We start from the raw sequence: 13,546 nt of genomic DNA, 5'->3' as shown, positions 1-13,546 counted from the left end.
GTTTCTACGTTGATCCACCCCATCTCTTTTGATTCTCACCTCCTTCCTACCCCGCCACCCCCTTTCTCTCTCTCTCTCTCTCTCTCTCTCTCTCTCTCTCTCTCTCTCTCTCTCTCTCTCTTTGTGTTCAAAATTCCGTTTCTATGTTGATCCACCCCATCTCTTTTGATTCTCACCTCCCTCCCTACCCCGCCACCCCCGACCTCTCTCTCTCTCTCTCTCTCTCTCTCTCTCTCTCTCCGATAGATCTCAAAGCGTTAGGAACCTTCTCTTTCTTTTGCTCATGCGAAATACAAGTGAAAGATAGAAGAAACTACTTCACCTCCCCGCCGAAAAGCAAACAAAAAAGGAAACGAACAAAAGAAAGCAAAACAATGATTATTTCTATACATTTATTATGCTTTCGTGCTGTCCATCCGTACGTCCGTCGGCACTTATATATGTTCGTTAACAATCAGTTCTATTCATATATCATAAAAACTGTTGGCCACAAAATTTTACACTTCACTGTGGTCAAAAGTAGATGACAAAATAAGATCTTCATGCCATTACACCAAATAGTCAATTTATTTTCGCACATTAACTTTTACTTTGTAGACTAATAATTCTGGACACAAAAACAATTAGCACTGTGAAGCAATTTCAAACTTGAGATAGATAAATGACATTTTGTAAGCATATTATATTTAATTGTGTGCATAACTGATTTGATTTTGAGGTCGTTAAAGCAATTTGTAAATTTTGTTTAAAATTGTTAAACTTTGTTGGACCTGTTTAAACAAAACCTTTATAAGCTCAATTCAGGAATAGAGGAAGATAAATGAAATTCGTTATACATGTTTCTATGAATGCATTTAGGACCTGATTAGTTTATAAAGCCATGAAAGAAATGTTTGTACATTTTTCTAGAGCTTTTAGTTTTATTGGACCTTCTTGATCTGCAGTGTCTATGTGTTTTGCAAAGAAAATTCAATTGTTTTATGTAAGCCGGTTTAAAACAATAATGATGCACACAGGACGGTAGATAGTTAATGCCGAGTAAGTATATGCATTGGGTGGGGATCATAATAGTTTTCAGGTTGCGACAGATGGGCTAAGCCCCTTGAGTTCGGGGTATACTTTAGGACCGATGTCTATACACGCTCAGTAAGTGTAGGTATGATAGAGGAGGGGGGGGGGGATCTCATTAGCATCGTAGACATGACTCGGGGGTGGGGTGGGGTGGAGCTAAGTTTTTGGAGGTTAGAAATGGACTCCAAGTAAAAGTATATATGATTATATGATAGATATCTCACAAATTTATCTGATAATAAACGGGGATATAAATCGTTTATATGCTTTGACTCAGGGATTTACATTATTGCCGACTTACTTCAAAAAGCATGACTATAGCAAGTGCAAGAAAACAAAACCTTTTATACATATTGCTATATTTCAAACTAAAATATTCATAAAAAGTTAAATTTCAGCAGATTGTCAAAGAATGCAGACAATTTTCCTTATGTGTTTAGTAAACTTTATTTCCTGTCTGATTAAAATCGAGATCTCCAACAATAGTGGAGTTAATTTCCATTTCAATCAGATCTGCGTTCTCTAGTATGATAATAATGTTTATTACATTGTTGCCGATTACTCTGCATACAGACATATACATGCATATACATCAGACAGACAGAAACATGACCTCATGCACTGCCAGTTTGGCTGGTTTGCCTCGTTTTCTGTAGCTTAATGACCAGTTAGAGAATAAGAGGATGAGACTGAGAGAGAGAGAGAGAGAGAGAGAGAGAGAGAGAGAGAGAGAGAGAGAAAGGGAGAGAGGGAGGGAGAGGGAGAGAGAGCAACAAAATGAACCTGAACTAAAATCTTTCATTGAAAATTGATACTATTTGATATAATCAGTACTTGAGATGATTGTTGTTGTTGTTGTTGTAGGGTTTAACGCCATTTTTAAGCACAAGATAGGCTATACATGGCGGACAGTATTAATGGTGGAGAAAGAATTCGGGAAAACCACGGAAAGAACCACCGACCCATGAGAAGCTACTGACAAGTTTCTCACATACCCACATTGGCCGAATCGGAGGCTCGAACCCAGGCAGACAGAGGTGAGATGGCAATGATCCGTAATGGAGAGCACTTTAGATCACTCGGCCACTCGGGGCCCCCTATTTGAAATGATAAATTCTATTTATCTATCTATCTATCTGTCTATCTGGCTAGATGGCTAGCTAAAATGTACACAAAACAGAACAGAACGTTTTACCACTGGATTATACAGGAGAATGCTTGAAAATACAAATGCAGAACTAATATTTGATATAAGTAATAATACCATATAGGTAAAAAAATTCCCGTACACTACGATTGAATTTTTTTAAAACCTGTATGAAAGTATTATTTATATCATATATGAAATCTTTCTTACGCCCCGAACATATGTAATTATTACCCGTAATTAATACCTTAATGCTAACTCGTGTAGTGACACCCAGTGTGAAGTGTAAAGTAAATGTGGAAGAACGTTTTCTCCGGAAAGGAAAAATAGTCTGTATCAACTAATCTACTTGCTTCCATACATCCAATGAATCTATTCATGTTTCCTTCCTTCTTTTCTTCTTTCGTTCCTTCTAAACAACCCTCCCTTTCTATATCACCCAGCCAACAAGTTATACATATACAATTCTTAATACACAATTCAACATATATATGATTTTACTTCCGGTTATGTCATTTCAACTGGATTGAAAATCCTCTGAAAATTGCCTTCTCTTGCAAAGTTTTAGAGAGTTTGATAAAATATCCCAATTTTTATTTTATAAATATCTTGGAACAATTTAACAAAACTTAGATGAAATGCATATAAATTAGGAAGATTTGAAAAATTACGATCTCAAGAGAATTATTACATTTTGCGAGTTATTGAATATATATATATATATATATATATATATATATATATATATATATATATATATATATATATATATATATATATATATATATATATCCTTTGTGCAATGTTTACGTCGTCGGCGTTGTGTTACCTGCCATCAGCACAGTATTGAAGGGTTTTGCACACCAAGGACAAGGCTTTTGTTAAATTCCATCTGGGTCAATGTTGAAGCTTTAGTACAGGTCAGTGTTATTAAAGTCTCTGTGCGGGTCATTGGTGAAGCTTTAGTGTAGGTCAATCAATGTAAACGTCTCTGTGAAAACCAACTGCAAAACAGTTTTCAGACTAATGTTAAAAATTTTTTGGTGACCTATATTAAAGGTTTGTGCAAGCTAATGTTAAAGTACGCAAGCTTGTGTTCAAATTTTTGCGCTGACCACTGTTAAAGATTTTGTGCAAGCCATTGCTAAAAATTTTGTGCAAGCTAATATCAAAGTTTTGCGTAAGCCAGTGTTGAAATTTGTGTGCAAGCCACTGTGCAGGCTAGTGTGCAGGCCAGTGTGCCAGCCAGTGTGCAGGCCAGTGTGCAAGCCACTGTGCAGGCTAGTGTGCAGGCCAGTTTGCAGGCTAGTGTGCAGGCCAGTGTGCAAGCCAGTGTCAAAATCTTTGTGCAGACCATTGTTACATTTTTGTCCAGGTCAATGCTAACGGTTTTGTGCAAGCCAATGAGAAATTTGTATGCATACCATAGTTAATTGTTTTTTGCAAAGGTTAAAGTGTTTGTGCAGGCTAATGTTAAAGTCTCGGTACATACCAATATTAAAGTCTCTGTGCAGGCCAGTGTTAAAGTCTCTGTGCAGGCCAGCGTTAAAGTCTCTGTGCAGGCCAATGTTAAAGTCTCGGTACATACCAATATTAAAGTCTCTGTGCGGGCTAATGTTAAGGTCTTCGTGCAAACAATTGTTGAAGATTTTTTTGTCAGCTCAGCTCATAATTCAGAAACAATAGATACAGTATTCGAAGGCACCCATGTCTACAATTTTCAGATTTTTTCTTTCTTTCAGAAAATGTCAAAAAAGAAGGAAAAGATTGTTGTAGCTGCAATTGATTTCGGAACAACCTACAGTGGATACGCCTTCTCCTTCAAGCATGACTATGAAAAAGACCCAACCAAAGTTAGCGCAAATCAAGTATGGAATTCCGGGAGTCTATTATCCCTTAAACAGCCTACATGTGTCCTGTGTAAGCCAGACGGTCAACTGGATAGTTTTGGTTATGATGCAGAAGATAAGTACTTAGCACTGGCTGAAGAAAATAAACATGAAAAATGGTACTTTTTCCGAAGATTCAAAATGGTGCTGCACGAGAAGCAGGTAACGCGATAATATGGCAACAGCGTTTAAAATTCTTACATGTAAATTTTAATGTATAAAACGTAAAATATGTTACATCTTCCAAAAGTGAACAAGATGAAATCAAAATGAAGTATTTGCTGATTTTCTGACACTCTTTAGCTGAGAATGTTGTACGTATGTTTATATGTATTGCTATGTTTAGGGGGTTAAACATAGTAATAAGACAAGGTAAAGTCGAGCAAGCATTCATTTTTCCATAAAATAAAATAAATTTATTTTACTAAAATATAAAATCAAACAAAGTCAAATAATTAAAAATAACTTACAGTGTATGAATTCCTAGATTATTATCCTAAATTGTACCATCGATTTCACATTATTATGGAAACTGTCTAAAAGTATTCCGAATGAAGGTTCTAATATGTTAGTTTTGCATACTTCACAATAATATAATATTTTGTCTCTCATAACTTTTGTACACTCCACTAGAGACACTGTACTCTACCAAAACAATGTTACTGCACTGCACATATGCCTCATCAACAAATTGAACGTGCTGTGACTTCGCTACATCTTCATTAGTCTTGGTTCCTTTTATATCAAATAAATTTCGTGAACGCGCATCTTTTAGATTTACACATGCAGCAGCAGAGAGGGTGAACAGACCATAGAATTCCGACAAAACAAATAAAACAAAAAAAATAAAATCATCTCGTAGAAAGGTCCAGATTTTTACAAATTAACGTTTCCTTGAAATGTTTTATTTCTGTAATGGCCGATTATACTAATGAAACCCCAGTTCGAAATAGTAGCTGAAAAAATAAAGTACTCTACGTGTTTATTTATTTTTTTTGTTTATTTTTTTGACGACCAACGTTGGTAGGTACCCTCTCTGCTGCTATTAATTTACCACCATACCAAGTTTGATGAATATTTCTCAACGCGTTCTCGCTGTCGTTTCTCCTCATCTGTTTCATCTTTATTTGTTCTATGTTTCAAGTAATATTCAAGTTCTGATGGTGGTTTTTCTATTTTTGGATTTATGTTCTTTCTGTGTTTATAATACATCATCAAACTTCTGTATCGATCTCCACTGCAATTTTTGCAAATGATATAATCCTCTAACGCCGTTGTTACATCCAACACAACTTCGTGGACCAGCATGAGGATTTTTCTTTATAAGATAATTATGTTTTTTACAATATTCTCCACGGCGCATTTGTTAGTGGTTCCCTGACGCAGCCACGCACAGTTGAATGATATCTTTTTAATTAAATTTACCCAAATATTTTATCAAGACCCACACGATATCTTGTTCTTGGATCATGTAAATTTATTGTTATAAATCCGTGCGGAGTAGCTTGCGCTCGTGAAAAGAAATTTTTGAATTTAATTATATCCATGTCACCACCACACCAAGTTTGATGAATATTTCTAAGTGTGTGTGTATCCACGCCATTAAACACAACTAAAATGTTGCAGTTGTCTCTGATCACCTTCAGAATTTGTGTGTATCGTTGAGTAACATAGATCACGTCTGTATTTTTATGTCTCCCTCGGGAAAATATTCTGGCTGTATTTGATTGTTTATCTAGCATCACATCGTCGTATACAACTAAATTATTAATAAATCCGTCTATGGAATCAACGGATGGTGCTTCATCAATATCGGTTATAAACTCTATAACATCATTACCTTCATCCAGTAATCGCGCGTTTTCATTGAAATCTTTAAGTATATCATAACATCGCTGATCATCAGCGGATGGTGCTACTAAATACAATTTATCCCATTTCAACCATCTCATTATCAGATTAAGTAATAACTGCGTCTTACCCGATCCAGATGGTCCTATGATAATCATTCTGATGGAATTTGGTAACGCAGGGTGGTGTTTAACTGGCTCTGGTTTTCTTGTCGCTGAGAAATCAATTATATCCATATATATATTATGTCATGAATTTATATTGCTTACGTTGTAGAGTTAAAACTCCAACTACTGATTTAGCTACGGTTACAACAAAAAAAAAAAAAAAAAAAAATAGCGTATGGTGGAAAATGTTCTGTATGCGGTAGAAAGAAATTTTCGTTTTTACCTAATAAGCGCGGTGGTGATATTGCTAATTTGATGTCAAAGTTTCCAGGTACTCCATGGGCTAAATACAGCAGGAAAAAACATCTACCAGGATATAATTATTGCGGTCCTGGTACCATACTTGATATCAGGCTCGATAATCAAGATCAACCAAAACCAGGCGAGGAACTAATAAACGCTATTGATCGAGCTTGTCACGCTCATGATGTAGCTTATAAAAGTAAAAATCTACAAGATAGACATATTGCAGATGTGAAATTAATTCACGCGTTAAATTCCATAAAAAATAAAAATATTAGAGAATCATTAGCTAATTGGTTAGTAAGATCCGCGATGAAAGGTAAATTAGCGCTTGGGGCTGGTAATTAATAATGGAATCGATTTATTATTCACCAAGAGGATACTGGAGAGGCAAAGCAGCAATTGGTAAACTTGCTGATGCAGCAGCGGTTAAACATTCTACTGCTAAAGCGTGGTTATCCAAACAGGCAATATGGCAAATTTATCTACCACCACCGAAACGAATTCAGTACGCGTATTTCGATGTCAGTGTTCCTAATGAAGTTCATCAAGCTGATATTCTGTTTTTACCGCATGATACTGTGCGTAGAAAAACATACAAATACGCGTTAACCGTAGTTGATGTTGCAAGTAGATATAAAGAAGCAGAGCCGCTATCAGCGAAAACATCATCTGAAGTAGCCGATGCGTTTGAACGAATTTATCAACGAGGACTCGGACCACAAGGTGGTCTGCGATGGCCACAGCTACTACAGGTTGATCCTGGCAAGGAATTTCTTGGTCCAGTATCATCGTTGATGAAACAACATAATACCAAAATACGACGAGGTCATACTGCAATTCATCGTGATCAGGCAATTGTTGAGCGATTTAATCGAACACTCGCTGAGCGGTTATTTGGATATCAATACGCGAGGGAATTTATTCAGGATAAAAGATCTCGCGAGTGGGTTGCAAGATTACCAAGCGTGATAGCTGCATTAAATAATGAGATTACACGAACAACCAACATGAAACCCATTAATGCAATTACAAAAACAAATATACCAACACAACGAAAAGATATTGAAAAACAAAAAATATTGGGTGATGTTACAGTTAGATATTTATATGAGCCTGGTGAACTTGAATGTGGTAAAGCGAGAGCGACTGATCCTATTTGGAGTGTTACCACACACAAAATATCCACCGTGACAAGATCCTCAGGTAGACCTGCAATCTACACATTAGATTCGGCTGCTCCTCAACGTGGATTTGTACGTGAACAACTACAAATAATTCCCGAGGATACACAACTACCGCCAAAATCACTTCAGTGATTTCGATCACTTAACTAGCACTAGCGCCTCTACGTCGATTACACTCAAGACAGGTCAACATGGTATTTTCTCGTGTATGACCGCGACTATTATCTTTTCTATCTACGGTAAATTGTCTTGAATCATTACTCGAATACCTCCACAGCATTACACAATTGCAACTGGCGCAATGATTATTCTGCTGCTGTTTTAACTCAATAATAAATTCAACATCAAGATCAAAGTCACGTTTATTTTTTTTATCAGATTGTTTGTATCCGATTAATTTTTTTCTTATTATATCATCATCGATGATGTTAAATTTATCAAAGATTTCAGGAATTATAATTCTACGTAATTGAGATTTTTTTCTGACCCTCGATACCGCTAAATAAACTAAATTTGACCACTCGATGCGATCGTCTACAATCCAGACACGTGTGTCAGAAATAGTTAATCCCTGAGACGAGTGGATCGTCATAGCGTATCCCAACACCCATGGAGATTTGTCAGCGTGTAATGCATCTTCGACCACACTGATATCAACGGCAACAATATCATTTAATACGAGATTCTGTTTTTCAGTCTGTCCTGGACTATCAACATTAATATTCTGTTTTCGTGTATCTGATGGTCTATAACACAACGGTATGGGTAATTCTGAGTATTTTTCTTTATGTAGTTGAAATAACTGTTGTTGTAAATCGTCTCTGATTTTTTTTCTACTTGCTACGATCAAATCATTGGGTCTCCATAAATTTAAAAAATCACTCATTGAGGTCTCTGAGATCACTCCACGTATTATTTCACACTGAATTTTGTTTGATTGTAATCTGATTAATTTTTTAAACTCCTTTAAATCTGCATCGAGAGCTCTATGATCATCATCTATTTCTTCATAATAATCAACGAAATTTTTTAACCAATCATGTGGAGATGGTCCAACAAAAGGCGGCGGTTGACCATGATCGCCACACATTATTATAGCGGTATTTTTCGTCAGCAACCAATCAAGAAACATTTTTAATGTATCCAATGACACCGTACATATCTCATCCCAAATAATTATTTTAGGTATATATTTTTCTCCCATTCGTTCAGGAGTCCATGTATCCCCGCGCCACCGAAAGAAACTATGATACGTACACGATTGTACTTGCCGTTGTTTCATCTCGCGTGCAAGTCTATGTGTGGGTGTCAGCACGATTATATCTAAATTTCTAAAAACATTAATTGCTCGAGTCCTTTTGCCGCATCCACCAGGTCCATTGAGATATACTGTCTTATATCTGGTTATTGGATCACTCAACGATGGCGCTTTCGACATTTCTGATATTTTATTACCCTTACGATAAAAATCTCTCATTGGAACATCCGCTGATTCTGTATAATTGTGTAATAGTTCCTTTTTTATTCTCCACGAACCCCATCGTTCATCATTACTTGTAAATTTCATAACAGATTCTAAATATTTACTTGAAATATAAAATGAATCTGTTGCGACTCTGACTGCGGTCTCAGGAAATCTATTAATCATCGATAATAAATTTATAGAAACATAAGCCAACATGGAAGATCTTAGATGAGTATACTGTGGGGAGACGTCATTTATGTAACTAACGATCGTACCCAATTTTGTTCCGTCGGATAAATAAACACTTTCTCGATTTACAAATATATTTCTCGCTGTTGTATCAGCGATTATAAAATCGTACTCGGCATCATCTAGAATTAATCGTGCGTGATGTCTTTTATGATCATATGCACCACCTTGAGTAAATTTACCTATAATTTTTCTACCGAGATCTTTTGCGGTTTTGAGTTTATTCTCGAGAATTTTAGGAATATCATCTTCGGAAACATCCTTAAACTCGCTAATAACTTCAGAATCTGACATGGGCAACCAAACTTTCGTCTGTGCATGATATGATATAATCGCCTCACTGACCACCAACGATGTCAGTATCGCACAATCTAGCATATATCGTAATAAAACTATAGGTGCCCAACGTTTTTCACAAAAATGTCTACCAAACCAAACATAACAAATCTTGTGAAGATTTTCGTTAAACTCGAATGATTCAATACAGGCGAATCCAGTCAGATCAAAATCAGGTAATGGTCCATTAATTGCCACTCGCGTCATCTCGTTTGTTGGGTGACCAAATCTTTTAAAGTATACAGAACAATCTCCGTATCCTAGAAAACTTCCCGGATAACATGCAACCATATCAACCGAAATAACATCATTGTAATTATATTTGGTATTCCATAATCCGCCATGTCCGTATACGACGCAACTTGCGCGTACGTCCTCGAGTAAATCAAATCGTGTTGGTTTCCATGAATTTTTTTCTCTAGCAAAATGAGCCGCAACAGATGGAACGGTAAAACAATTAGTTAGTAATTTGTCAGTATTTTCCGCTTGCTTGCACTCTAAAAACTTCTCCGCGAGATTTTTCATCTCGTCATGGAGGGATTCTGTTCGATATATTTCACCATTTGGTCTAACAAACTGATCAAATTCACCTTCCTCATTACTTTTAAATAACCATACCGATACAGGATCGTTTTTACTTATTTCGTTAATAAAATCAAACATACTCATATCTGAGGGGTAAAATCTAACAGTTCGATCACGTGGAAATATTGTTACTGCGCTAGTCCATGCGTGCGCGTTATGATCAATAATATTTATTGGAGCTCCTTTCGATTTATATTTCGATTCGTACAGTACCTCTCCCGTTATTGTCGCTACGGTTATTGGAAATTTTAATAGTTTTCCTAACTCAGCAACATCTTTTATTGTAGCACCGGTATCCTTAACTGAATCAGCCCACGAGTTTATTTTTTCACGCCTTAAATCAGTTAATCCATTTCCACGCATCGCGTTTGTAAAGTGTTCTATTACTCGTTCGGCTACACAATTTAACCTTGAAAATTTCATCGGCGCTAGTTTATCAACGTTGGGTTTTTTATTTATCTCATAGATTCCATAAATAACCGCTGTTACAGGATACGCTCGCTCATAATACGGTTTGTCAATAGCCGTCAGTAGACCCGGTCTGGAATTTTTACTTAATATGACAGTTTTATTATTGCCATGGACAGGATCATATTTGTCACGGATAATCCAACTACCTGTTTCTGTTAATACAATAAATTTTTCTCTGAAGACATATTTTTGATTGCCCTCGTATTCAGCGATGTAGTTAATGATAGTTGTCGCTTGTCGTTCATTGTGGCGTCCGTGACAGAGTCGACACTGACTTTGTCAGTGTTGCATATAATCTTGAACGTTGACCATGTATGAGATGCACCATCCGTGTAAAATTCCTTCTTGGCGTCGTGAATTTTCGAGATCAAACTTTTATTTTTCGGATCAACCAAATCTCGCACTGGCAAGTGAGATAATCTGTCGAGGTTGAATTTATATTTAACAGGCCTAGTTTGGGATAATCTCTCAAACTCGTTCATATAATTAAAACAAATATTTAAAATAAAAAATATTATATATACAATGTCTCAATGCAGATGGTTGATGATCGGCTCAGTAAATCGATGCAACAAATCCTGCAGAAAGGAATTTTGTTGGATGCACTTACAAAACATACGGCGAGGAAGCTTAGGACCAATACCATGTCTGCGGTGTGGTATTGGAGTGCGAGGAAAAACAGAATTATGTGGAAAGTGCGGTGGAAAACGGTTCAGAGAACTTAAAAGATATTATGACAAAAATAAATAATAACGGTGAAAACGCTATAAAATCCGTGGAGGATTATATATCAAGATTTCAGACAAACAATGATTTAAACAAATAATATTATTGTATATATGGAGCAAAATAAATTTGTCCCACATCCTGTCATAACAAACTATGAATCAGATATTAATGGTGTCTTCAGACACTGCAAGTTGAAGAGACCGGTTGGTACTGTTTCTTATACTGGCTATCTTAGATTTACAGTTGGGAAGAAAAGATATCATTGTCATCGATTCACGTATGAGTGTCACAAGGGTTTGGTCAAAGACGATCTTGTTATTGATCATGTTGACGGAGATCCTCAGAACAACTCCCTGCACAACCTTCAAGCTATATCACGGAGTGAGAATAATATACGTGGTAATACTGGAAGATGTAAGACAGTTTCTAGAAGGGCGGTAAATTCCACAAACACAGAAACTGGCGAAGCAATTATATTTCGTTCAATATCTTCTGCTGCTAAATATTTTGATATTCACCCGCAATCAGTACAAAAAGTAGCAGAAAATATATATAAAACAGCTTTCTCGAAAAAATATAAACAGAAAATCACCTTTCAGTATTGTTAACTATCAAAACCATTGGGACCCAGTACTGTCTGATCGTATACTACTGAATTTTTGATTATATAAGGGGGGATTATTTTTTAATATATAGTTTTCTTCGTAGATTTTTTATTTTTTATGATCGTAATTAGTCAGTTTAACTAATTACGTCGTAATTAATTACTCATAGAAGTATATTTATGGTTTTTAAATATTTCCCATCATACAACATTACGAGAAATCATGACAATGTTATTGATCCGCAGGGAAGCTGTAATATAGGTACAGAACAGAAACCGTTGTTATGGTATAAATCGATCTGCAGGTGTGTTCATGCCGCTTATTGATTCGCAGGTTGTATTTGCAGTCTGCTTAGGAAAAACGCTGTTTATATATTCAGAAACTGTTGTTATAATACAGAAACCGTTATTTTAATGCAGAAGTAGTTATTATTCAGAAACCGCTGTTTTAGTGTAAATATTGGTTCCTTAGCTATATATTAACTTCCGAAACATATGTTTGTAACAAGGTTCGATAGCTCAATCAGTATGGTATTGGACTGTGACGCTCGCGGTCCAGGATCGAATCCCAATGGCTGACAATTTGTCGGTGGTGCGCATAATTGCAATTTTTATAATAATGGGGGAACCGCAAAACCCCCCGCTCAGCAAAATTCAACCATCATATTGACCGGTGGTTGATACATATTTTCGTATCACCCACTGGATTAATTATTGTGGGTGGGATTTTTGCTGAGCGTGTATGTTTGTACTGTCCTTGCATATATTCATTGTATATATCCAATTCATTGTATATATTCATTTCCTTAATTAAGTTATATGTTTGTGCCGTCCAATGCACAATCTGAGCTCGCTAATACACTCGATAGGGGCTCTTCATTCATAATCTGAGCTCGCTAATACACTCGATAGGGGCTCTTCATTCATTGTATATGTTGTGCTGTCCTTGAAACATCCCGACGAACTCGCTAAAGACTCGATAGGGGTTCTATAAGGATAACTTTTTATTTTAAAGATTTATATATTACATAATGAACCATGAAAATATCAATGATGTAATTGTTGCTATTAAAAAATTGAAAAAAGATGGAATTAATATATCGGATGAACTAAATCCTGAAAAAATAGTTTCTGATTTTGAGATTTTACAAGAACGTAAAAACCAGGGAACACACACACTATCAACTGAATACAAGCTCATGAAACGGGTTCAGGCGGCAATGTTTCAGTCGCTAGCTACCGTAGAAGATAATCAGGTGAAGGAATTCGTTCCTCTCTCTGTCGCCGTAGAAAGAATTAAATCGCTATTATCCCACGAGTACGAGGCAAAGAAAACGATTAGTACTCGTATAAGACAATTAAGAAAAATTATGTCAGCGAGTAACTTCGTTACTGATGAAACGATCCAAAGTAACCCCGATACTGGTGAAACGATCCAAAGTAATAATGAAAATGAAAGTTTTGGTAACTGGGGTCCCTGTCAACGCTGACCACGTGTGGGCTAGAATTAAATTTTCAGAAAAAAAAAAACATATTTCTGAATAAAAACATA

At 36.1% G+C, this 13,546-nt stretch overlaps 1 protein-coding gene across 2 annotated transcripts in view; it reads left to right on the top strand.

Moving 5' to 3' along the window:
- The window catches only part of LOC149798005 (heat shock 70 kDa protein 12A-like), a 28,246-nt gene that overhangs the window by 701 nt on the left and 13,999 nt on the right, over window positions 1–13,546 (top strand). The window contains exons 1-2 of one of the 2 annotated variants that reach the window (XM_089963090.1): window positions 2,088–2,108; window positions 3,961–4,269. In XM_089963090.1, the coding sequence (XP_089819216.1) occupies window positions 3,964–4,269 (306 nt within the window). In that variant the 5' untranslated portion in view covers window positions 2,088–2,108; window positions 3,961–3,963. Of the gene's footprint in view, window positions 1–2,087; window positions 2,109–3,960; window positions 4,270–13,546 lie in introns of those variants that run through there. The other variant, XM_089963089.1, reaches the window with a different exon arrangement.

Source organism: Sinohyriopsis cumingii, chromosome 6, assembly GCF_028554795.1.
Source record: "Sinohyriopsis cumingii isolate HCF-2022 chromosome 6, ASM2855479v2, whole genome shotgun sequence".
NCBI classification, from domain to species: Eukaryota; Metazoa; Mollusca; class Bivalvia; order Unionida; family Unionidae; genus Sinohyriopsis; species Sinohyriopsis cumingii.
This window is presented reverse-complemented; position numbering and strand designations above follow the sequence as displayed.